The following is a 27,442-nucleotide window of genomic DNA, read 5'->3' on the forward strand; positions in this document are numbered from 1 at the left end:
GCTACATTAGGCTATTTGTCATATCACCTATACATCTCTTCTCACTAATTTCCTTTTGTATTAGAATGTTAAATTAGACTGAAACTAACAAAAGCTTCCCTTTTGGGAGAGAGAAGGATACCATCTCTTGGAAGCAATTACCTGTAATTTTGTGTTTAAAGGATTCTGAGGGCATATCGGTACTGAGAGAGCAGAGTGATTCATTAGTGATTCTGCTTTGCTTGTTGGGTAGCCGACTGCCCCACATCTGCCATTCCTATGTTAGACTCTCTCTGGCATCCTGTGGCATTTTGTACTTCTGAAGTCATATAGCTATCAGTTGAGTTTCCTGAGTCATGCACCTGGTCATAGACTACTGTTATACCTGCTGTCCCCATTTAACTGAGCAGTCATATGTTTCTACTGTTGTCCCCAGGGAAAGTGAGCTTCCACTTTGTCAACTGGAATGTTGACCAACCTAACTCCGGATTATATAGCCAGTAATTTTGTGTAAGGGCTGGGAAAAAATTTCCAATGGCCACCTTTTGTTATTGAAATGTTTCAAATCATTGGAGGGTCTGATGGAAGGGTGCAAATTGACCAAACGGGCAAGACTTTTGGGAAGAGTTGCATGAACATGCTCATTCCTCCTACCACGTGATTATGGAAGGATACATTTATTTTATTTTATTATTTTTTAAAGATTATTTATTTATATAAGAACCGTGGTATAGGCCAGATGCGCCGGCGGGTGAGAGGATTCACCAGAGACAGAGCGGGGAACAGAACAGGCAGATTGACTGAAATACACTGCTGAGGGGAGCAGCAGGCGAGACAGGAGAGGTCTGCTCGCCATGTGGGACCCTGCACCGGGTGAGACAGGAGAGGTCTGCTGCACCAGGTGGGACCCTCCCCAGCCGGCTGGGATCGAACTGGCGCTGCAGAGGCTGCGGACGGGTTCACAGCGTGGCGCTCAACCACCTGCGCCACCGGGGGAGGCCCCACATTTATTTTAATCTAGGTTTCATTGCATTTTGGTCTTGTGCTGCTGAAATGTTGTAGGCTTGGATTTTTCAGGTTAAGAAGAGCTGGAGTGCAGGGCAAGATGCCTTATTTTGGGCTATTAAGAAAATCCAGCCTTTAATGGAGAGCTGTTTATGGACAAACTAGACTTCTCTGGGGTATTTAGGGGAGCTCAGTGAGAGCTTAGGGGAGGAGTTGCTGAACTGTGAAGTTATAGGCAGTCAAAGCTTTTGGTCTGGATTTGTTTGACTCTCACAGGTTTGTTTAATAATAAAGTTGTGATCTTGTCAAATATTTTCAAACACACTTAGTGTGTAGACTCTTAAGCAGATTACTTTCAGTACAGATAAAAGTAAGACAATCCTGTCAGGCTAGCCAAAGAAACCCCGAACTGACAGCAATCAGATGGTACATGTTCCTAAGTCTACCTACCCATGATGCCCTTTCTTCCACTGGCAGTGGATTTTTTCCTGTTTCCATAGGGACCCTGTATTCTGTTGCTATGGAGCCCGACTTGGTTCAGAGGAACCTACTAGTAAATACTGGGGAAAGTCTTTTGTCCACATACTGCACCAGCAGAAATTCCAATTTTCCCACACACCTTTTTCAAACATCTGTTTTCCAGGTTTGATCATTAGATTCTGGTAGTAGTGAAGATAGGAAATTTGATTAACAATGCAGGAAACCTTAATGATTGTCAATACCTGTTTACTACTTAAGATTTTATAAATAGAAACTATTATTTTGATAATTAAAAAACCCACTATGAATTCAAGATGGCCTCAGTCTGAACAGATGGAAATCATGTCTGCTGTCTGCCTTAAGAATCCCATGGAGACACGGCAAAGGGAAACAGTGAAAAATCCTTGCCTTATCTCTAGAAAATGAATTCCTGCAATTGCAGTCTTTGCAGGACAGGCAGAATTTTTATAGGTCTAATAATTTATGCATTCTTCTTACAGGGACAGATAGTAACTAATATAAAAGCTCAGAACTGAGAAGTAATTTTTATTTGATTTGATTCAAATCTTTAGAACAAAGTGATTTAAAAGTAATGGGAAAAACACATTTTGATCTAAGTGACCAACCACAAAACATTGACATGACCAGGTGGTGACAGAACTTGCATATTTTTGAGTCTGGGATAGTGACTGTCAGCACTTTTACAGACAATCCAGTGGTAACCTAGTACATCCCTCTGGGCCACACACAGAGATGCTGAGGGGAGAGGGAGACTATGCACTGATAAAAGTGATGTTACATTGACACTCTTTTTTCCTTGAGCTGCACTCATATTCCAAGTTCCAAATGTATTATTATTTTTTAAGATTTATTTTTATTTATACAAGAACTGGGATACAGGCCAGAGGCTCAGGAGGGTGAAAGGATTCACCAGAGACAGAGCGGGGATTAGAACAGGCAGACAGACTGAAGACACTGCTGAGGGAAGCAGCGGGTGAGACAGGAGAGGTCTGCTGCGCCATGTGGGTATCTCCTGGGCCGGCTGGGAATTGAACTGGCACTGCAGAGGCTGCGGACAGCTTCACAGTGCTGTGCTTAACCCACTGCACCACCGGGGAGGCCCACCAAATATATTATTTTTCATGACAAATAATTCTAAAAAATGTTGGAGAGAAATAAAGTATTGCTCCAAGAGAACCACCACATAGAAAATCAATATTTTCTGTTAGGTCACAAAAAGCAGCATGCTATAAAGGTGCCTCTGGCTCTCTGAGAGCAGGACACATTGAAGAAGCAAAGCAAGAGTAAAGATATGGCAGTCAGGAATCCTCTACCTATAAGGTTTTTTTGTGATTATGTACAAATTTTAGGATTATTTGTTTTATTTCTGTGGAAAAAAATTGGAATTTTGATAGGGATTGCATTGAATCTGTAGATTGCTTTGAACAGTATGGACATTTTTATAATATTAATGTGGGAAATTAATGACTATAGTAGTGTCCATTTATTTGTATCTTTATCATTTTCTTTCACCAAAATTTTATAATGCTCTTGGTATTTATCTTTTGCCTCCTTGGTTAAATTTATTTCTAAGTATTTTACTATTTTTGATGCTATTATGGATGGAATCGTTTTATTTGGTTTTCAAATATTTGTTTTTAGTATAGAGAAATGCAACCGATTTCTCTATTGATTTTGTAGCCTGCAACTTTTGGTGTATTCTTTAATATTTCCTATATATAAAAACTTACATCATCTTAAAAAAGAGTTAGTTTACTTCTTTCTTTCCAATTTTGATGGCTTTTATTTCTTTTTCTTGCCCACTGCTGTGGTTAGGACCTCCAATATTGACTAGCAATGGTGAAAATGGGCATCTTTGTCTTGTCTCTGATCTTAAAAGAAATGTTTTAACCTTTCACCAATGACTCTGAAATTATTTGTGGAATTATCCAATCTGGTCTTTATTATATTGAGGTACATTCCTCCTATTTGAGAGGATATTTTTGTCATGAATGGATACTTTATGTTTAAAACAATCTTTTGTATCTATTGAATTGATCATATATTTTTTTTGATCATAGATTTTTTTAATCTTACATTTTATTAATATGGTGTATCATAATTATTAATTTGTGTATGTTGAATCACCCTTCTATCCAAGGGGTAATTCCCACTTGCTCATAGTGTATGTAATCTTTTGGATATGCTACTAAATTAAATTTGTAAAAATTTTGCTGAGATTTTTATGTATTTATCAGAGAAACTGATTTTATAATGTACTTTCTTGTAGTGTCTTTAACTGTCTTTGTTAGGATAATGCTGGCCTCATAAAATGAGTTTTGGATTGTTGTCTTCAATTTCTTGGAAAGTTGAGAAAGATTGACATGAATTGTTTTTAAATATTTAGTAAATTCACTAAGGAAATCATCTGTTGCTGGACTTTTCTTTAGTAGGAACTTTTTTATTTCTTTACTTATTATTGGTCTGTTCTTCTTGATTTATTCTGGCAGAGTTATATGGAATGGATTTTATCCTTCTCTTTTAGATTGTCCAATTTGTTGGCATGGAAGTGTTCATAGTAGTTTCTTCTGACCTTTTGGTATTTTTGTGGTATCAATTGTAATGTCTCTTCTTTCATATCAATTTTTATTTATGTGAGTCTGCTCTTTTTTTATGTTAGTCTAGCTGAAGGTTTGTCAGTTTTGTGAATATTTTCACAAAACCAGTTTTTAGCTTCATTTATGTTACTATTATTTTTCTTGTTTCTATTTTATCTATTTATACTCTGACATTTCTCATTTCCTTCCTTCACCTAACTGTTGACTTATTATGTTCTTCTTTCCTTTGGAGTAAGATTGTTTGAGATCTTTCTCTTTATTAATGTAGGCATTCATCACTATAAGCTTTCCTCATAGACAGGTTTTTGTTATATTCCATAAATTTTGGTATATTTTGTTTCCATTTTTATGTCAAACTACAAACAAGTCAAGTATTTTTATTTCCTTTTTGATATCTTCTTTGACTTACTTATTGTTCAAGAGTGTTGCTAAATTTCCACGTGTTTTTGAATTTTCCAGTTTTCCTCATTTATTCACTTCTAGTTTTGTACCATTCTATTCAGGAAAGATACTAAGTATGTTTTTAATCTTCTTAAATTTTCCGAGACCTGTTTGGTGACTTATCATATGATGAGTCCTGGAGAATGTTTTGCATGCACTTGAAAAGAACATGTATTGTGCTGCTGTTGGAGGAATTATTCTGTATATGTCTGTTAGGTCCATTTGGTCTGAAGTATAGTTTCATTCCAGTGTTTCCTTTTTGATTGTCTGTCTGGATGGTCTGTCCTTTGTTGAGATGGGGTGTTGAAGTCATCTACTCTTATTTTATTATTGTCTATTTCTCCCATCAGATATGTTAATATTTGTTTACTATATTTGGTAGCCCACTGTTGGATACATATGTATATTTACAATTCTTATATCTTGTGATGAATTTACCCCTTTTTCATTTTATGGTGACCCTCTTTGTCTCTTGCTGCCGTTTAGCTTAAAGTCAGTTTTGCCTGATCTAAGTTTAGCTTTCCCTGCTTTTTTGTTTTCCACTTGGGTTCCTTCATTTGGAACCGTGTATATCCTTAAAGCTAAAGTGAGTCTCTTAGGCAGCCTGTAGCTGGGTCTTATTTTTCGTGTCTATCCAGTCTCTCGATACCTTTTGATTATAGAATTCAGTCAGTAAATATTAATAGGTGAGGACTTAATAATGCCATCTGATTGTTTTCCTGCTGTTTTGTAGTTCTTTTTTTCTTTCTTTCTCTGTTGCTGCCCTGTTTTGTAAATTGATGTTTTCTGTGGTGATTTTCTTTATCTTTTTATGTTCTTCGTGAACAAGGGTGTCAACTCTCTCTCCATATTTGGAAGTTCTCATCAGTTATTTCTTTAAATAAGATTTCTGTCATCTCCTCTTTTCATCTGTGGTTCCAGTCGTTCAGAGATTGCTTCTGTTAATGGTCTCCTGTAGATTATATAGGTTTATTTTACCCTGTTTTCTTTTGACTGGATAATATCAAAATATGTTTTCTATAAGATTTTTAATATGTTTTAAATATTAAAATATGTTTTAAATAAGATTTCTGTCATCTCCTCTTTTCATCTGTGGTTCCAGTCGTTCAGAGATTGCTTCTGTTAATGGTCTCCTATAGATTATGTAGGTTTATTTTACCCTGTTTTCTTTTGACTGGATAATATCAAAATATGTTTTCTACCGCGTAGATCCTTTTTCCTGCTTGTTTGTTTATTCTGTTGATATTCTTTACTGCATTTTCATTTCATTTATTGTATTTTTCTGATTCATAATTTGTATTTGAATGATTCATATCTGTGAAACTCCAATTTTGTTTGTATATTCTTTTCCTGATTTTGTTAGTCTTTCTGTGTTGTTTTTTGTGGCTCATTGAGTTTCCTTAAAAGAGCTATTTTGAATTACTTATGACTTTGAGATTGGTTACTGGAAGATTAGTGTGGTCCTTTGATGGTGTCATATTTCCTTGATTTTCAGTTTTTCTTGAAGTGTTATGTTGTTGTCTTTACATTTTCAGTACTAGTTATCTCTTCTAGTCTTTACTAACTGACTGAGAAATACATTTCTATTCTATTTTATTTTTACCATAAATTAGCTTTGTATATTTTTTTTATATTCTTTTTTAAAATTTTTACACCATTGTTCATTTTTAAATGTTTTCCCCCTACCCACTCAGGTGTAGTCCCCACAGAATTTCCTTCACCAATGCATCTGTGCACCATCACCTCAGTCCCCTGTGCTCCTCCCTCCCTCCTTCTGATCCCTCTCCCTCCTCCCCCCTGCAGTATGTCTCTGATTTATAATTGTCCATTTTTGCTTTGTTGTGTTTTGTACTGTTATTAGTTTTTTACACTGATGTCTTATTTGGTTCCCCTATATTCCTGCTGTAAGTGAAACCATCTGATATTTTTCTTTTTCCTGCTGGCTTATTTCACTGAGCATAATTCCTTCTAGTTCCATCCATGTTACTGCAAATGGCATGAGTTTATCTTTTTTGGAAACAACCCAAGTGCCCAAAACTATATGACTGGATCAAGAAGATGTGGCTTCTTGCCTTCTTTCTATCTGTGAGTGCCAGGTCAACTGCAGGTCAGGTGTCTCCTCTTTGACTTCCAAGGATGAAGCTAAAGCTCAAGTTTGTGGTCTATTGCAGCCCACAGATATAGTCCAGCTCTCTGTGCCTGCTCACTAGCCATCTGCCAAAACTCACTTTCACTACCCCTGGGAGTAGCCACAGAGAGCTGGGCACAGTGAAAATCTATGGGAGGACTGAAAGTGATCGTGGGCTAGCTGGGGCTATCACAGGCTAGCCATCTGTAATTGTTTGTGGGTGGGTTTCTTGGTGAAGTGTGTGACACAGATTGTAGAATCCACATTACTTTAATGCCCTCTGAGAGTGCTTTCTGTTGCCTTCCCAGCCTCTTCTTTCTTGCCAGGCATTAGCTAACATGTCCTTACTCTGGCTGTGGCAGGAGAGAAATGGGCATCTTTGGCAATATCCTACATTCCTGGGGAAGACTTGCACTCACACCTCACTTTCTCTGGCCATGAGCGATCACAGTCTTATAAAGACTCTTTTGGTACTAAGCTGTGCCACCTTGGGAGAGGGGTGACATGAGCAAAATCCAACTGTTTCTCCTACCCTCCCCAATGTATCCAAACTTGTATTTTTTGCTTCCAATGTCTTAGACTTTCTTCATTGAAAACCTGGACTGGTACAAAGTTTCTCTCATTCTTGGGTAATTGTCTAAGACATTGTTTCTCACAGGGTACCAGACTATGGCCAAGAGGTGCTATAGTTGGTTCATGGGTCACTCTAGGGTCTATAGCTAGGACTGAGGTCTGTCTGCCTATTACCTCATGCATGTGTAATAAGGTGCTTTGGAGGTATGGTTCTGGATCCCTTTTATCTGTAGATGGATGCCAAATTGTTATTGAGAGGAGAGATATTATGAGGGTTATCTTTTTTCAGTCTTGTTGCTGATGACACTCCTCTTTAATTTCACAGCTCAAGAAAGAGCAATTTTTAGTTAAGTCTTACAGAATATAGCAGACACTTCCTTTCACCATGACATAAACGTTGTACCTACTTTACTCCCTTCACCAATGAGGACAACATTGACTGGATCTCTCCCCCAAGTTTTGAACTATCTTCAATAGGGGTCTTTCACGGTGAACAGTTCTTCACCAAAAGTGCAGTTGACAGTGAGTATGCACATAAAGCAGACCTTAATATTAAATTCAAAACAGCTGTATAAATAGTAGATTTGCAGTTGATACAGGAGCAGAAACTATAATTAAGAAAAAGGTATAGGACCCGGAAACATATTATGGTTATTGAAATAAGTCTGGCAGAGGAAAACAAACACATTATGATTTCATTAATCTACAGTACATACAGAACAAAACAAGTGAATGAACTAAATAAAACAAAAATAAACTTCTATACTCCAAGACCAAATTAGTGGTTACCAGAAGGGCAGAGGCAAGGAGAGTGAAAAATTCCCATAAAAGGGGTCAGTTGTTTAGTGAAGTATGGGAATGAACTATTGGAGGTGAATACAGTATAGTGTATACAGATGTTGATTTATAATAATGAGACCTTTATAGTGTTATAATGCAACATTCAATAAAAGTTTTGAGAAAGAAAGAAGAAGAAAGTAGTGTTAAGTTTAAGATGCAATCTGTTCAAAAAAAAACTTTAAAGGGGCCTCCCTGGTGGCACAGGGGTTAAGTCTCAGTACTATCAAGTTATCACTAGCCACTGTGGCATGAGTTTGATCCTAGCCAGGGAGCTAACCCACATGGCCAAGCACATCTCTCCTGTCTCACCTGCTGCTTCCCTCAGCAGTATATTTCAGTCAATACCCCCATATTGCTCCCCACTCTGTCTTTGGTGAATCCTCTTACCCCCCATACACCTCTTGCCTACACCCCAGTTCTTGTATGCATGCATAAATAAAACATATCTTAAAAAAAAAAACTTTAAAGCTCTTTATTCTGAAATTTTTAGTACTTTCACTGATGTTTTCATAAAGCAGGTCAACAGTTTATGTCAGAGGTGGTAAAGTACTCGGTTGCATGGTCTACGCATAATCATGTTTCGTTTGGTCTACACAGTAATTTACATTAAAAATATGTAACAGAAATCATAAAACTTAGCTCTTCTTTGGGAAAAACCAGACAACTGACTTGACCTTGCCTGGACATTCTTAGGTGACAGTCGACAGAAGATAGTACTGGGGAGCGGCCACTTGGTGATAAAAAAATTACCTCTGATTTTTCCCAGGATTCACCTGACCTGCTTACTCCCATGGTTGTTCCACCTGGCTCCTGGAAGCTTTTGAATTTGTGTTCCCTGGTTTTTGCAGGGCTTTCTAGTAGCAATGGCCCTGCTGCCAGCTTTTGCTTATGTTCCTGATCTTTTCCTTATTGAAGAAATTCTACCATTTAATTTATGCATTTGCTTAAGGGTTTGCTGTGGAAACCCTTAATGACAAGGGACATTACCTTAACTGTTATTATTAGTCATTGACCCTTGGGAAAGAAGATTCTGTTTATTCTCTAGTTAGTGTTTTCATGGAAGGAGAGTAGAAAGAACTGAGGTCACCAGAGTCCAAAAGGAAAGGTCCAGAAGCCACCACTAAATAGGGAGGAAGAGCTCGGACACCAAAAGGAGAAGTGGTAGCATTAATTCTGACTGCCTTTGCCCTCTTTACTTTCTCTTGGGCTGGCCTTTATTGTTAACATAGGATTCAAATGTATTGGATAATGGGAAGCAAAGTGTCTAGAAATGAGTGTCAACACGATGAAATAGGGCAGACAGAGGGAAATGCCATGTGGTGGAAAACATGCTATGCTGTGGGAAAGAATATTTGTGAAAGAATTCCATGGCTCCATAGAGAGTGGTCAAACCAAGAGGAATGTCATTCTAAAAACAGAAGAGCCTGGTGTGACACTTCCTGTAGAATCATCATGCTTTGCTTGCAGACATAAACATGACAGAACCAGGAGAGAAATAATTTATACCAAATGCAGGTACCTTCCTTCTGGTTTCTTCTCTAAACTGTATGTTGACAATTTTGAAATCTTTCTCAAATTAAGTCAGTTTGCAATTATATCATTGGACCAGTTGTATGTTGAGCTGTTAGATATTTTGTATTTAAGAAAATTAGTTTATTCCAGTGCTTGTTAACTTTTTGAGACTATGGTCGTTTATTATCATGTTACTTATTTTACTGAAATCTGATTTATCCTAAAGAGACACAAAGCCAGAGTTGTGGCCAAAATAGATAATGCCTATGGATGTGTGGAATTAAGCTAAAAACTCTTTCCATTTTCAAATAAATGAATAGGATTATGTGCTCCACAGATGGTATTTCAGTCCCTTGTGTGGGATCCATTACAATAGCATATTTCAACACAATATTTTTTTCCCTTCTGTGTAAGTCATTTACTTTGTAGAGGAAAAACTTAGTAGAACATTGCATTGTATTAGCATTTCCTAAAGTAAATATTTCCTGGGAGGATCTGAAGGTAATACTTTCATAAACTTTTGGAGGCCCAATCCACCAATGACCACAGACTCTTACTGAAATTACAGTGCATACCATGTTTTAGTGTTAGCTCATATATTTGTTTGTTTGTTTGCTTTCTTTTGTGTAGAGAGATGTCTCTTTGCCCCTCCCGGGAAGTTCTCCAAATACGCTAGTGTTTGTGTTTTTTTTTTTTAAGCAGCCTGATTAAAGAAAAAAATAATGTAAAGCAGCTGCACAATTTTAAATGTACATTTTGTTAGTTATTGACATACATATGTAACATGTAATCACCAACAGTTATGGTGATGAACCTATTCATTGCTTACAAACTTATCCTCATACCTTTTGTAATTCCTCCCATTCACTCCTACCTACTCCCTCCCCCACCCCACTGCCGCAGATAACCACTGTTTGCTTTTCTTTCACTCTAGATTAGTGTTAGCTACAAATTTATATGAATAGAATCAGTCAGAATGTTTTCTTTTATGTCTGGTCTCTTTTATTCAGCATTGTTATTTTGGGATTCATCCGTATGATAGTGTGTATCATTAGTTCATGCCTTTTTATTGCTGAGTAGTATTGTATTCTATGGATAAAGATATATTTATCCTTTCATGTGTAAAGGTTATTTGGATTGTTTCCAGTTTTGGGCCATTACAAATAAAACTGCCATGTGAACTGATGTACAAGTCTTAAATGGACATCTGCTTTTATTTCTCTTGGATAATGCTTAGGAGTAAAATGGCTGAAACATTTGCTACTTGTACACAAATGTTTAGAACTGCTTTATTTGTGGTAGTCAAAAGACTGGAAATGATCCAAATGTACTCAAACATTTTAAGAAACTGCCAAACTTTCAAAGTGATTGTGAGTTTTACATTCCCTCTAGCAGTGTATGAGCGTTCCAATTCCTCTATACCTTTGCCAAAACTTTAGAGACAGTCTATTTAATTTCATTTGAATAGCATGTAGTTTTAATTTGCTTTATTCTAGTAACTGATAGTTGTAGTGACTAATTTGCTCTATTCTAATGATACTGAGCATCTTTTCCTGAGTTTGTTTGCCATTAGTACAATATTCTTTGGTGAAGTGTTCAAATATTTTGCCCATTTTTCTTTTTATTTGTAACTGAATTGTTTATTTTCTTATTGAGGATTCTTTGCATTAAGAATTTTATACAAATTTAAATTTATATAAGTTGGTCTCACATAATTGCCCTCAGACAAATATAATATAGTCAATTCTAAATTTTATGTAATCAAGTTCTTTATCAGATAATTTTTTTGGAAAATATTTCTTCCATTCTGTAACTTATTTTCTCATTCTATTAATAGTACTGTTGGGGAAGTAGAAGTTATTAAGTTTTGATGAAAAAATAATTTTTTCTTTTGTGGATCAATTTTGCTGCTTTCTCTGAGAACACTTTGCACAACTCAAGGTCACAACGATTTTCTTCTGGAAGTTTTATACTTTTAGATTTTACCTTTAGGTCTGTGATTCATTTTGAGTTAATTTTTGTACTGGTATGAGATTATATATTCATATATATTTGTTTGCATATGGATATACAACTTTGGGGCTCTATTAGTGAAGGTGGGCAGAAGAATAAACATGAGGTATATATGCAAGTAATAGTGTCTACAAAGACATTGCATTATTTGTAATGACTTTTTTTATTTATCCCTAAAAGCCCAAAAGGCCCTCAGAAATAAGAGAAAGGAATTTTAGTTATGGATTTTTTTTATAACATTATTAAATGCGAATTTCTAGACACCCGGTGTTCTTCGGGACTCCACGACTGATCAGTCATCTATGCAAATTACATATATGGACCAATAGTGACTGTGAGGCAAGACCCTTGACCCCAAGCAGTGAGTCATGTCACTTTAGGGATGGGATGGAAGGAGAATGGAGTGTGAGGCAAACTGTTGTTGGCCACACTTTCCTGAGACTGTATCTCAGAGGTATTCACTTCCTATGTTCAGATATTCTCTCTATGGTAAGACCCACTTGATCTCACCTGGAATTAACTGTTTCTTTTCTCAGTATTCTTTATGACAACTTTATTGAGCTATAATTCATGTGCTATATAATTCAGTTATTTAAAGTGTCTAGTTTAATGGTTGTTAGTATCTTTACAAAGTAACACAACCGGAGCCTCCCTGGTGGCGCAGTGGGTTGAGTGTAGCACTGTGAAGCTGTCTGCTACCTTTGCAGCGCCGGTTCAATTCCCGGCCAGCCAGGAAGAGTCCCACATAGCATGACAGACCTCTCCTGTGTTGCCCGCTGCTCCCCATCAGCAGTGTTTTTGGTTGTCTGCCTGTTTTGCTCCCTGCTCTGTCTCTGGTAAATCCTCTCACCCTCCTGTGCCTCTGACCTTTATCCCAGCCCTTGTATAAAAATAAATAAATCTTTGAAAAAAAATAAAGATTAAAAAAAAGTAACACAACCATTACATAATATTCAAGCATTTTTGTCACCTATAAAAAAACGCCTTGTCTCCATAGTCATCATCCCACATTCATTTCTAGCTCCACCCACCCCAGACCCAGACAAATACTAGTATAATTTGTGTCTTTATAGATTTGCTTGCTTGGACGTTTCATACAATGCAGTCATTGAATATGCTGTCACAGTGTTTGTGCGCATACATATGCATTCTGCTCTCTGTTTATTGGTTTTGACTTCTGTAGACTCAGAGTTCCTCGTCTGCCATCTTTGTATACGTAGTGGTGCCTAGCTATGTGTTCACTACCTCAGTAAATACTAAATTGAAGAAGACAATTCCCTTCCCTTTTATAAACAAACACAGCAAGGTAGACTGCAATGCAATGCTTAGAAATATGAAAACATATGAAATATGAAAACATACAATGTCTGTATCAGACATTGTAATAGCAATTGAATGTTGTAAAGACTTCTCACATAATTGACTTAGATAAAAATATGACAAAATATTCTCTCTCTCTCTCTCTTTTTCTCTCTCTCTCATTTGAATCATCTAAGTTCTAACTCCTCCGCAGCATAATCTTTACCATCCTTTTTACCTCCTCCCACCCTCTGGTTAAAATCCTGCATAAGTTTTGGTCCATAGGGAGTCAGACACTTTGCTTTTGACTGCTTAACTTCTAACATCAGCTACAAATATTGGGGAAATCATTCCATTTTCCTAAATTTCCTTGTCTAATAAATGCAGACTGATGCTCAGTAGACTTTTAACTTAAAGGCACTTTAAACTCCTCCCTGAGCAAGCACAAGATTTGTGACTTATGCTTTTTCTTTTTCTTCAGCAGAATTAAAGAAACTTCTGAGGAGAGATGGAGTAGCTGGAGGGTTTGTGTTTCTATTGGTCAATTATTTTCAAAAGATTCTTTGACCCTGGAAACACTTTTCAAGTTAATTTAAATAAATTAATCATACCTTATTCTTTAGAGCTACAGTTGCATCTGTGGTCAGAGCTATAACTGGTTTATAAAAGTCGTAAAGTCTACTCACTCTTACTGTCACCTTTTTGCTATACCCTAGGTGTAAACCCAAAAGGAAATATATGTTGCAGAAGAGAAAACTACTTGGCATATTGAGTAGCTCTTGGTATTAAAGCCAAGTATTTGTAAGTGAAAAGAATGAGGGCTGTAGCACTGATAATGGGATTTAAATGGATTTAGGAACTAAGGTTGAAACAGAAGCCTAATTAAAGAAGATTTCAGGGTCATCATGTCAGCCCTCACCTGTCCATCAGACCGACAGGCTATCCACAGTTTTACTTCAAAGTCATGGCATGTACTTCTCATTCATGTCTTTTGCCTCCCTGTTCTTGAGGGAGCAGATGCCTTAACTGTCCCTCGCAACTTGATGTATCTGTAGCAGAGAGCTGAATGTGGGTCCGAAGATTTGGCTTGCATTTGGTCTCTAAAAAAAAAGAGTACTAAAAAAATGCTGAGTATGATAGTTAATGATTTTTTAATGAGAGATGTAAATAAAAAATCATATCAGTTAGATTGTCTTTATTAGCCTTTTCCTTGTATTACTTCCCCTATTAAAAATAAGAAAAAAGGACCTGAACACAAAATAAAATGATGATCTTTTCCACTGATGAGAGATGGGTTACACACTTAGAATTGGTCTTCTATACCTGTTCCTGAAATCCAAGCTATTGAACATTTGCTCAGAGGGAACCTCTATTCCTTTTCTTCTTTTCTAGGTCACACTGGGATTTTCTAGATGAAAAATTCATGTCTTAAACTAACTTTGGTTTCTCATGTGGCCTATGTTAAATGTGGATGCTGGGCATCTGGGTAGGTGGCAGCCAAAGGTGAAAGAGGAAAGATAAGCCTGGGGTTCTAGGTCTTGCTGAAATCATCTCCTAGAAGGAGCAACTGTGTTTGCCACCGCATATGCCATAGTTAGTGTTCCTGCAACTTGGTGAGTTAGCAAACAGTCTCTGGATTACTCTGTTCTTTGCCAGCCCCCTTTCCTGTTGTTGTTGCTGGTAGCCTATGAAGGCTATTGTTAGATGTGGCTGTTGTTAGATATCCAGAGCGGGTGGGGTCGGGCATGGAGAAGAGATAGCACAGAGTCCAGTGCTGTGTGACAATCTTGTACTGTGGCAGCCAAAATTTGTGTCCCTTCTTTTAGAACCATCCCAACAATAGTTTCCATTATTTATGTCAGTATTGGACTTCTGGCTCTAGTGCTTAGAGGTGATGCTAATGGTTTTAGCTTTAATTAAGAAAAAAATCATTAGGAAAGCAGATTTCCCTTTGCAATTCCTAATTCACTTGCAGGCAAATGTGTTTTCTGCTCATGATCCACTCATGTTTTGCTTCAGATTTTGGTCAAATGTTAGCTCAAGGTGTTCATGAAAAGAATCTAGATTTTTAATTGACATCATAGGATTTTCTTTCATCTATTATAATTGACTGGACCCTTAACATTCATTTCTTAAAACACAAAGTTTGTACCATCAGTAATCAAATGTGAGAGCATTTATATGATTATTCAGCTGAAGAAGATATTTGACATTCTGCATAGAAATTCACTTATTATCCTTTTTTGGGGGATTAGCAAAACAAAAGCAACAAAACCTCCAATCTGTTGGTATCCAAGCCAGTGTAATTCTGATTCTTAACCCTCTGGAACACATATTTTATTTATTCAGTATTTTTTTAAGAGCAACCATTCTTTTTTTAAAAAAAAAATATTTATTTATTCATGCATTCAAGAACCGGGGTACAGGCCAGATGTGTTGGAGGGTGAGAGGATTCACCAGAGACAGAGCGGAAACAGAACAGGCAGATTGACCAAAATACACTGCTGAGGGGAGCAGTGGGCAAGATAGGAGAGGTCTGCCATGCTATGTGGGACTCTCTCTCGCCTGCCGGGAAGTGAACCAGCTCTGCAAAGGCTGCAGACAGCTTCGCAGCACTGTGCTCAACTGCCTGCACCACAAGGGGAGGCCCTATTCAGTATTTCTTTATCTGTTTTAATAAAGATTGTCTTGCTATCAGAGGAAATATAACCCCCCAGTCAAAAGATAGAGTTAAAGGGCCTCCCCGGTGGTACAGCAGGTTGAGCACAGCACTGTGAAGCTGTCCGCAGCCTTTGCAGCATGGTTCGATTCCCGGCCGGCTGGGGAGATACTCACATGGTGCGGCAGACCTCTCCTGTCTTGCCCGCTGTTCCCCTCAGCAGTGTTTTCGGTCCGTCTGCTGTTCTATTTCCTGCTCTGTCTCTGGTGAATTCTCTCACCCTCCCATGTCTCTGACCTGTACCGCAGTTCTTGTATAAATAAATCCTTTTGTTAAAGATTTATTTATTTATGCATACAAAAGCTGGGGTACAGGCCAGAGGTGTGGGGGTTAGAAGATTCACCAGAGACGGAGTGGGGGAACAGAACAGGCAGACGGACCGAAGTACATTGCTGAGGGGAGCAGCGGGTGAGTCAGGAGAGGTCTGCTGCACCATGTGGGTTGCTCTCTGGCTGGCCAGGGGATTGAATTCGTGCTGCAGAGGCTGCAGACAGCTTCATAGGTTGCATCTTAACACCTTGCGCTACCAGGGAGGCCCTAAATAAATCTTTAAATAAAAAGAAAAAGATATGAGTGAAATCAGGAAGTGTGATGAATCTAGCTTTGTCAGTCTTACCTTTCTTCCTGATTGATTCATGTGGACACATGGATATCATTTCAGGTCACCCTGGAGTTAAGAACCTACACAACTACAATAAAACCAAACTTTAACTGCAGCCTTTATGGTCACTAGTAGGCATGTCTAAGAATCAGTTTGTGGGGAGAGAAAGATGAGTGGTAAAGCAAAGTTAAAAAGAAGGTAAGAAGGCCTCCCTGGTGGTGCACGGGTTTGAGCGCCATGCTGCGAAGCTGTTTGCAGACTCTGCCATGCGGGTTCGATTCCCAGCCGACCAGGGAGATACTGACATAGCACGGCAGACCTCTCCTATCTTGCCTGCTGCTCCCCTCAGCAGTGTATTTCAGTCAATCTGCCTGTTCTGTCTCTTGTGAATCCTCTCACTCTCCCGTGCCTCTGGCCTGTACCACCAGCTCTTGTATAAATGAATAAATCTTTAAAAAAAAAAAAGGTAAGGAATGAAAGCAGAGAAAAGAAAAAAACAGCAGCAGGCTAAGACCTGCACACAGAGCAAACAGGCACCTGCACACAGGTATTCTCTCATGGCCATCCACCCACTCCCAGGTAAATATGAAACCCCAGGTTGTTCTGATCCAATCCAGTTTCCTGGGAACCCAGAGATTTTCATATTTTTAAATATTGAAGTTGATTCCTTTATCAAGATATAAAAACAAGATGCCCAAGATATAAAAACAAAGACTGTAGTATTTTTCCAATACAAATTTGCCTTGTAAGATACATTACACCATTTCTTTAGTATAAAATTAATTGGTGAAAACAAGGCTACTTTAAATAAACACGAAAATTTGAAATTCAAAGATATAGATGAGACTTCTTTTCATCAACCACCACATCCAATTTCCTTATTTTCATTGTGCATTTTCTGAAGAGCCTTGTTTCACATTAGAGGCAAGTAGTGTCTGATTTTTTAAAACTTCTTGAGCTATACAAATAGAATTTTAAATAGTTTTAATATCTCAAAGTGGAGAAATTGGTAAATTTGAGCCTGAAGACTGATCATCAGAATATATTGCAAACATAGATGTCATCAGTATTAAGACAAGTGAGACAGAGCACTCTCATATTTTACACACTCACAGTGGCTGTCTGCACTCTAAGATGGGAATGCTTCGTGTGTACCTGTTGCCATATACAACAATGTGATTCAGTGCCCAGAACAGGCCCTGCATGGTTTACCTGAGCCTTCTCTGGCATTGAACTTAAATTTCCATATTCCAGTTATGGTAGTTTTTTGGCTTGTAAGTGTATACCTAAAATTTAAAGAACACAGAACTATGTTTTCACAAATGAATGCTGCCTCTGCCTTTTCCTACATGTGTAGGATAGCAGGAGACATTGAACCCTGAGGTCAGCACCTAAAAACTTAACTTGGCAACATCAGTGAACATGTTGTAGGGACAGTCTATTCTTCTGTTATGGTCAGATTTTGCATTTAGTTACTTTAAATATGTCTGAATCAAATATTTGGGGTGATAAGCATTTCTTTAGAATTCTAGTGTCAAAATCTCCTGGACCAAGGTCCCAATTTCACCTGGCCTGGCATCCCTCATCAAATTGCCTGGGTGCTAAGGAATTATTCCGGGGCTAGGAATTGAACTTGCATTTCCTGAAATTGATGGTGATTTTCATTTTTGTGAGGTCCTCTGTCTGACGGTTTCTTGTAACAAATTTATGTGTTTCACTAGAATACTCCCAACTTGTTCTCAGAATAAAGTCCTAATGCCTTGGTTTGGTTCTTTCCTAAACTATTGATCCAAACAGTGTACCCAATGTTTAAAATTTAAAATATCTCTCCTTAATAACTCTTCTTATCAAAATCTTTATGATAAAGATCTCAGAAGTCATAATTTTTGATGTGTGTATGTATGTGTGTATATGTATGTATACACATCATATATATCTCAAACAATATATACAAAATACATACAATATGTACACAATGTATACCATATAATGAGCACACAACAATATATAAATCACATAAGAGGGTATTTAATGACATGGACAGATTTTTTTCCCTTTATGTCAAGTGGAAAGGCAAATTGGAAAATATTATGATTCTGGGATTTTTTTTCCTTCAAGAGAAAAATATATAGAACATAGAAAAAATTCCTGAAATGTTCATACTCAAAAATGTACTGTTTGAAGGAACTGAGATTTTTGCTTACTGGCATTTATGCATGTATAGTGTACCTGCTTAACTTTTGTAATAAGACATGAGTTAATAAAGCTTATCTTTAAATTGTAGGATACTTTATCCCATCCTTTAAAAAAAACCTGGAATATCTGAACCTAAAACTTATCCAAGTTGTTTTTACAATTACCACTAATATCTGGGTATTTTATTTTATTTATTTATTATTTTTTAAAGATTTATTTATGTTTATACAAGAACTGGGGTATAGGTCAGAGGTGTGGGAGGGTGAGAGGATTCACCAGAGACAGAGTGGGGAACAGAACAGGCAGACAGACCGAAATACACTGCTGAGGGGAGCAGCGGGAGAGACAGGAGAGGTCTGCCACGCCATGTGGGTAGCTCCCTGGCCAGCTGGGAATCGAACCCATGCTGCAGAGGCTGCGGAAAGCTTCACAGTGCTGCGCTCAACCCACTGTGCCACCAGGGAGGCCCTATCTAGGTATTTTAAAGAGTATTTAACCAATGTGAGTGGCACTGAGATTGAAGGTAAACCTAATGATCAACTCAGCATGTTTTTGATGTCAACTTCTGTCAGACCTCTGAACTTTGTTTTGGAGATCATCAGACTACCCATCTAGTCATATTTACAGCGATATTTCTTTTTTTTTTTAAGAATTATTTATTTGTTTATTTATTTATTTATTTAGTAGAAGAACTGGGGTGTAGGCCAGAAGTGCAGGAGGGATGAGAGGAATTACCAGAGACAGAGTAGGCACAGAACAGGCAGATTTACTGAAATAAACTGCTAAGGAGAGCAGAGAGGTCTGCAGCACCATATGTGGGTTAGCATCCTGGCCTAGGATGGAACTCAGGCTGTGGTGATAGTGCTGAGACTTAACCCCACACCACCAGGGAGGCCCCTACAGAGATAGTTCTTTCCACCTAAGATACTCACTGCTGAAAGAAAAGTTGAGATTTAGCACTTTCCAGGCCTAAGTGACATTGTTCTTTTACATTCTTTTCAGAAGAAAAAGATGTGCAATTCTGCCATGTCACGGGTGTGAATAGCACATTCACAAAGAAACTTAGTTTTTCTAGCAAAGATATTATGTAAAGGGAGTACCTCTCTGTCTGCTCCATTGCTCTGGAGTCCTGCTAGCTTGCACTGTGGTTGGTTTCTACATCCACATCCAAAGAGGATCTATTTGTTAGTCATAGATAATTTTTTTAAAAAGGTGAATTAGGCAATTTTCCTTGAAACTTCTAATTTAGCGTGAAGTAGAATTAAATAGTAGAAATGAATAAATGTATTTGGAGATAGAAAAGTAAGAAGAGGAATTGTTTGGTTACACAGCAGACTGTAAGAGGGCTGAGGAATGGATTGAAGAAAATTATCAAGCATGCATGTTGTTTTTAAGTGATACTTGAGACTGGGATGTGAAACAGCTGTGTTGTTGGGTGTTTTTTTTTCCTCGTGCCAACTTTCCTTATTTGATTGATTTTCTCTCTGACAGCCCACTGTGCTGATAAATGTGTCCATGGTCGCTGCATTGCTCCAAACACCTGTCAGTGTGAGCCTGGCTGGGGTGGGACCAACTGCTCCAGTGGTAAGTTTCCACCTGCTGTTGTCTGTCTCTGGATGTGTTTGCTCTATGGGCCTCCTTGTCTGCAGTTTTCCCTGAGCCATGGGTTTCCTTCTTCATTTCTATGCAGAACACGATGAAGATTCCAAATCCAACACATGAATAAAATTTCTTTTAAAACTATTGACACACTATGCAGTCCTGTTGTTAACTGTGTGTAAAGAAAGGTACTTACTAGGAAGGAAGATTTCAAGAATTTGATGCTGATTCTTCTGTGCCTATTGATGTCTTTTCCAAAGTAGTCTCCAGAATTTAAATTTCTTTCTTCAGAAAGGCAGTTGTGTTCGTAACATAGCTATTGTATTGTAACTTCTGTTTTATTTATCAATTTATCTAAGATACTTTTCTGCCCATTAAAATTTACCACCTGTTAGTATCAACTCAGAAGTAAAATAGATAATTTGGATATTTAACATTTTTATTTATCACTGAATTCTGAAATGTAAATAATGAGTACTTGTTCAAATAGCTTTAGGCAGACATATTGGTAATAAATGAAAATCACAAACATTTTGGTATTAAATAAAATAATAATATGTAATTTGTGTCTATTATGTTAGAATCGTAATTCTAAAATGATAACATCTTGGACTACAAGCATGTTGTACTTTAAATACCTTATCCATTCTAAGGAGGATTAAATGATGGAATGTCATGTAATACAGTTGCTTTTTGAAATTTCACAGTTAAAACTTCAGTTTTCTGGCTAAGATGTTGTTGGGCATGTAATTGTGTGCACTTCCTGTTCCTTTATACTTCTTTTTGCTTTGAAAAATGTTAAAGGGAACTGGAGTGCAACTAAATTATAATGCATAAAGGATTATATTTAGAGAAAGCAAATAATAGTTTAAAAAAAATAGCAGGCTGCTATGACAGCACAAATTAGTCCTCATTGCTACCAAATAGTTTTTTGAAACTGGTCTGAAAGCACTTTAAGTTGTCCAGAAAACATGATTTTAAGAATTTCCACTTGCTCACATTTTAAATTGGGCAGATTACTCTTTATATTCTTAGAACTTCTTGTTTCAGACTTGTGATCTCTTGGCTCTCCCTGAAACAGCATCTCCAGGGGGAGTCTTGTGCTGTCTGTGGACAGAACATTCTGTGTGAAAGAGCCTTTTTATTGTATCTTAAACAGCAAGTGTGTGTGTGTGTGTGTGTGTGTGTGTGTCTTTCTGCCTCTGACAGGCTTCTAATTCCAATGGATGGCTGTCTTGCAGGGTTTTGTTTTGTTTCTGTTGGAGTTCAGGAGGAGAGTGGGCATTTTTGTTCACATGCTGTTGAGGCAGAATGTTTGGGATGTGGGATTTGGCTCATGTCCATTTTTCTGGCCTACTGACCTCAAATACGATGTTGCTTTCATTAACTTTTCCGGCTCAAAAATCAATTGTGCCTACACATTTTGAAGAAAAATAACATTATTATATAAACTAGTGGAATAGAAAAGAGTGAATGTATTCTTCATTTAAAAAATGAGATTTGTTGCTAATCCCAGGCAAGAATACTATGAAATAACTTCAAGTTGTATTCACACATTTTCTCATATAAGCTGCAGTCTACCTTAAGCTAAGAGAGCAGACTGAAGGGTGTTTGTGTAAAGAAAACAGATTCCTACAGGGGCTTCAGATTCAAGTTCTCTATCTCTAGAACTGATTTAGACCTAGAAAATAAACTGTTGCTTCATTTTGGAGTTTTCTGATTTTTTTTTTCATGTGTAGAATTTTTTGTTTTATTTTTAAAGATATTTCTGTTATGCATGGTACTCTGTAACTTGCTTTTTAAAAAAAAATCTAATAAGTTCTGATTTTTGAATGAAGCTTCTAGAATTCTGAGAACCCATGTTCTTTCAGTCCTGGGAGATAGATATTGAGACATTTTTAGTTTGATCTCTACAATTCATGTTTTATAATGAACAAAAGCATAAATAAATGTGGACAAATATCTAAAATTTTTCAAGATATCTGAGAAAAACATTTGACACTTTTTTTAAGTACTTAAGAAAATGTGATTCTGAGCTGGAGCACTAGTTTTTATCTGTAGACGTTTCCCTTTTACCCATTAGGTGACATATAATTTAATTACTCTTGGGCAGATAACTCTTGAAACAAAATGCATGCTCTGGTAATCTACTCAGTGGCAGAGTAACAATGGTCTGATTTCCAAGTGTTTTATTTCTGTGTCCCCTCCTCTCTGGTTATTGTTATACATAGGCTTGGAAATGTAAGTTTGGTGGTTAGATTAGTTTCTTTTATTAATCAGGGCCCCAATAGGAGACATAAACCACACTAATTTTTTTTGAGTAAACCTTTATCTTTTTGGAACAAATTTAGATTTACAGAAAAATTGCTAAGAGAGCCAACAGTTATCAGGTGCCACCATCTTGTCTTTCCCCTTGTAACATGTCCAATTACTTTCAGTTTCTGAAAACTGAGACACTAATACTAGTACATTAACATTAAACAAACACTGCAATTTATTTGGTTTTTGTACATTTTTTTTTCCATTAATCTCTTCTTTCTGTTCCAAGGTCTAATCCAGGGCAACAAAACACAGTGCATTTCATTGTCAAGCCTCCCCAGGCTCCTCTGGTCTGTGTTTCCAGTCTTTCTTTGTCTTTCACAACTTTAACAGTCTGGAGGAGTGCTGGACAATCTCCTGTAAACTGCCCCCAGTCTGTAGTTGTCTGGTGCTTTTCTCATGATTAGAGTAGAGTTGTGGGTTTTCAAAAGAGTACCATTGAATTGAAGTACCCTTCTCAGCACATCATATCAGAGACATCCTGATAGTTACATGACATCAGTGATGATGTCATCATTTGGTTAACCTTTATCAGTTGATGATGTGTAGTGCCTGCCAGGTTCCTCCACATTAAGTTACTATTTTTTTCTTTCCCTGCTCTACCGTTTGGAAGTGAGTCTTTAAGTCTACCCTTCCCTCAAGAGTAAAGGCTAGGAATTAAGCTCCATGTATTTGTGGGAGAAGTATGTATATATGTTACTGAAACTTTTCTGTAAGGAAGATGTATTTCTTCTCCCCTATATTTTCAATCATTCGTTTATAATTTTATGTACTCCTGTATATTTATGTGACATTTTGGGTTATAAGCCAATAACATTATTTTGTTCAAATTGTTTCACCTTTGGTGATTGGGGGTTTTAAGGAGTTCCTGTCTCTTTTTGACATGCCCTCACGCTTCTGGTTTTTTGTTTTTGTTTTTTTTCTTTGTTCACTTGCTTACTTTCTATAGTCTAAACTCATTTTGTGTTTTTTTCCTGCTTCAGTCCTGGAATGACCCCCTGGAGACCAGCATTTAGAAACCTAGATCTGCATGAAAGATATGCACATTGCTACTTGGACACACAGTAATTTGAACAAGGAAAATTTACTGAAAAGAATTATTAACTAACAGTCAGTAGTGAGGAATTGGTTAGCAATAAGTAGATAGTACTGAACAGCATATAGCACTAGCATATACAAGAGGCAGCCATCCCTTTGGGCTGTACTAGAATGCTAAAGAGGCAGCCCATTGGCGGTTTGATCCAGATCCTTTTGAGAGGGCTTAGTCACAGCTCACTGAGTGGCAGAGAGGCTGCTGTAGTACTATGCTAGCAGAATTTGCTAGAAATCTGCATTTTGGAACTTCCTAGAAATCTGCCTTAATAGGATGCTTGGGAAAACTGTTCATGGAGAAGTGTCTCAGAGAAACACATTGCTACAAAAAGCCCCAGATGGGTGCTAGGGGAAGTTCTGACTGATGGAGGCTGCTAGCCACAGTGCAGTGCAGAAGCTGTGTGCTAGAGGAGCTGTACATGCTATAGGAACCTGGAGAAGCCACTCCCACTGTACCTATGTGTCGACTTGGCAAGAGCTAGTACAAGACAGGCCAGTACACTGGAGAGTCAGTTGAGCTAGCCCAGCAGAACCAGGTTGGAAAACTCTGTCCTCTTGCACTATTTCTCCAGTGTCCATTGTAGTAAATGCTTAACTTTTTACCACCTTGCAAAAGAAAAATATCTAAGGGACCCACATTCATTTTTGTAGACAATGAAGGAGATAAATTCAGTGCTGAAAGGCAATAACGTAATCACTGTTGCAGGCACTCATTTTGTTCCTGTTGGTAACTTTCTACATAAATTTGAAATCTTGTTTATCAGCAAAACAGCTTTATATTTCTGCCTGATAAGATCCAGCCATTTATCTGGCAAATAAAAACGTTTTCACTCTGTTCCTGAAATGAAGAAATGCAAGTCCTAACAGTCATTGTATCCACTGCTGGTTATATTAGCTTTTCCTCAAATTTAAATTTAGTCACAGTTCCGCTGACTAGTCTGTTAGTTAGACACTAAGGTTAACTTCCAACAACTTGTATATAAAAGAAAATAAAAATGGAAAAAGAGAAGGGAGAAAAATAGCACCCATAAAGTAATATGTGTGTGTGTGTGTGTGTGCGTGTAACAAGCGAATAGAAAATATTGAAAACTGCTATAGATCTCTTTTCCATAAGTAGTCATAAGGCTGTAACTGTACATATGACTTCCTTCTTCCCCTTCCCCAGTTTTTATTTCTCCCCCTCCTCAGCCCAAACCCCATCTGTTTGTGGTTCCTAACCTAGTGGATTTATTTAAATTTTAATTCCTGAAGGGTCTCATTTCTCAGTTCCTGTCTTTTTTTGCCTGTTGGCAGTTTGTATTTAGCTTTACCACTGCACATGAAAGTACTAAGTGGTGCCCCTAGAATCTCTGCTTTCCTTTTTCCTACTGCGTAGCAGCAACCCAGTTTCCTCTTGACAATCAGGATCAGTCTCTCTGGAACCTTTGTTTATGTTAGGAGCCTAAAATAACCAGATAACGATAATTTATTTTTTTTAAAGATTTATTTATTTATGCATACAGGAACTGGGGGTACAGGTCAGAGGGGATGCAAGAGGACTCACCAGAGACAGAGTGGGGAACAGAACAGGCAGACTGACCAAAACACACTGCTGAGAGAAGCAACAGGTGAGACAGGAGAGGTCTGCTGCACTATGTGGGTAGCTCCCTGGCTGGCCGGGGATTGAACTCATGCTACAGAGGCTGCAGACAGCTTCATAGAGCTGTGCTTAACTCCTTGTGCCACCAAGGAGGCCCTAATAATAATTTAAAAAGCAACACCCACCGCTCTCTATTTGTATCCTTCCTAATATACATAGGAGATAACTTCCCCTGAGCAGGTGGATTTTTTTTTTAAGATTTATTTATGCATACAAGAGCTGGGGTATAGGCTAGAGATGCAGGGGGGTGAGAGGATTCACCAGAGATAGAGTGGGGAACAGAACAGCAGACTGACTGAACTACACTGCTGAGGGGAGCAGCAGGCGAGACAGGATAGGTCTGCTGCACCATGTGGGTTGTGCCCTGGCTGGCCGGAGATCGAACTCATGCTGCAGAGCCCACGGACTGTTTCATAGTGCGGTGCTTAAGCCCTTGCACCACCAGGGAGGCCCCCCATGAGCAGGTTTACAAGACTTCCCTTAGAGATTGAATGTGGCTGTTTACTTTGAGAGGGGAGGGATGGATTCTGCATGTGAGTGTTTCTGGATCTTAATGTCTTTGTTCTCTGTATAAAAGAGCAGGTGTGTTGGAGAACTATACGAAGTTTGTTCCCCTGGAGTGAAATCATGATTTATTTGACTAGACTCAGACTTATTGCTTTTTTTTAAATTTGATTAAATTATTTTTTTTTAGAAAGCACACATATTTTACTTTTATTGGCATCCTAATGTATACCCTAGCCTATAGGACATTAATCTATCCTTACAACTTTCTCTTCCCTCCTCTCTTTCCTGCTCTTTCTGTCCCTCCCCCACATCAATCTCTCTGTTCGTTCATCAGTCCTCTCAATTTCTCTTCCTCTCTCACTGCATGATAAACAACTCCTGGAGGGCAGGAGCTGTGTTTTTTTTTAATCTCTTGAGCCTCCACTGGGCCTGGGCTATGGTTGGAGCACAATAAATGTTTGTTCCATTTAATTAGATTGAAGGAACTATGATTCTGTATGAGTCTGGGAAGATCATTGGTGTTTTCGAGATGCAAACATTCACGAGTGATTACTGTATACAAAGAGCTGTATTGAATGAGGAATGGTTGCCGGTCTCACAATTTACAGCTTCAAGAAAAGCAGGCAGTGGGGCTCCCTGGTGGCACAAGGGGTTAAAATGCAGCACTATGAAGCAATCCATAGCCACTGCAGCAGAGTTCGATCCCTAGCCAGGGAGGTGATCCACATGGCACGGCAGACCTCTCAGGTCTCACCCTGCTCCCCTCAACAGTGTATTTCAGTCTGCCTGTTCTGTTCCCCACTCTGTCTCTGGTGAATCCTCTTACCCCCAACACCTCTGGCCTCTACCCCAGTTCTTGTATGCATAAATAAAGAAATCTTTAAAAAAAGAAAAGAAAAGCAGACAGAAGTGTAAATGCCTCATCCTGAGGAAGAGAACAATCTCAGCAGAAGAGGTGAATTAAGGAAGCTAAAAATGGAGTTGTGTAAGGGAGTGAAAGGTTTTCTGGGTGGACTAGGGCAGGAAGGGCTTAATATAATGCTGGAAGCAGCAAGCAGATTGCTGTGTAATGGGGGCTATAAAGATGAAACTCTTTCTTCCAGAAACATAGCTGGAGAAAGAGAAAAGAGAAAGTTTGTAGAAGGCAAATTTAGCCTCAAGAGTAAATCCTGTGTTGTTTTATTTGCTTTTGTTTGTGGTTTAAGGTGGCAAAGACTTAGAGACTGAGACAGGGAGGGAAAAGGAGAGGTTGGAAACTCATCTGAGAGAGGGGATTGTTTAATTGAGAGAATGAGGTTCCTGAGGAGACACTGGGGAATGGGAGTAGATCCCTGGCACCCATGGAGGGAATAGCAGAAAGTCCTTCTCATTTCCAACAGCACGAGGAAGAAAGAGTGACTGGCAGGGATAGTGACATGTTTATGAGCATCTAGGGTTCTAGGGGGCAAGAGGAAGTGAATATGAGAGAATTTATATCTGATGACTTTCTTCTTTTGGTAAAATGGGAGGTGACTTAACCTGCCAATAGTAGGGGAAGTAGAAGTTCTGTTACACGAATGATGATGAGGGCAGTATTTCTCTTTTATGGAGCACTTATGAGTCAAGCTTCATTGTAAGAATGTTACAGGAATCACTTCATTTCCTGCTCTCACTAATAAGATGGTTACAATGCTTGTTCCTATTTTATAGATGAGGCAATGGAGGTGCAGAAAAATTAAATGACTTACCCAAGTTTATACAGATAGAAGATAGTGGAGCCAGATTTTCATCTTATGCAGAGCCAGTGATTTTAACCACAGGATTTGGTGCCTCCTAAAGTTGGAAAGGAGGGTTAGTGAAGAGAAGGGTGGGAGACACTGAGGGGATGGAGAGCGGGAGGCAG

At 38.1% G+C, this 27,442-nt stretch overlaps 1 protein-coding gene across 2 annotated transcripts in view; it reads left to right on the top strand.

The window, feature by feature from the left end:
• MEGF10 (multiple EGF like domains 10) overlaps positions 1-27,442 on the top strand; it is a gene marked incomplete at both ends in the record, with an annotated part of 155,410 nt that overhangs the window by 58,980 nt on the left and 68,988 nt on the right. For both annotated transcript variants that reach the window (XM_084252922.1, XM_084252921.1), the window contains one exon: positions 19,896-19,988. In XM_084252922.1, the coding sequence (XP_084109048.1) occupies positions 19,896-19,988 (93 nt within the window). The remainder of the gene's footprint in view (positions 1-19,895; positions 19,989-27,442) is intronic.

The sequence above is a fragment of the Talpa europaea genome (assembly GCF_964194135.1).
Source record: "Talpa europaea genome assembly, chromosome: 13".
Classification (NCBI taxonomy): Eukaryota; Metazoa; Chordata; class Mammalia; order Eulipotyphla; family Talpidae; genus Talpa; species Talpa europaea.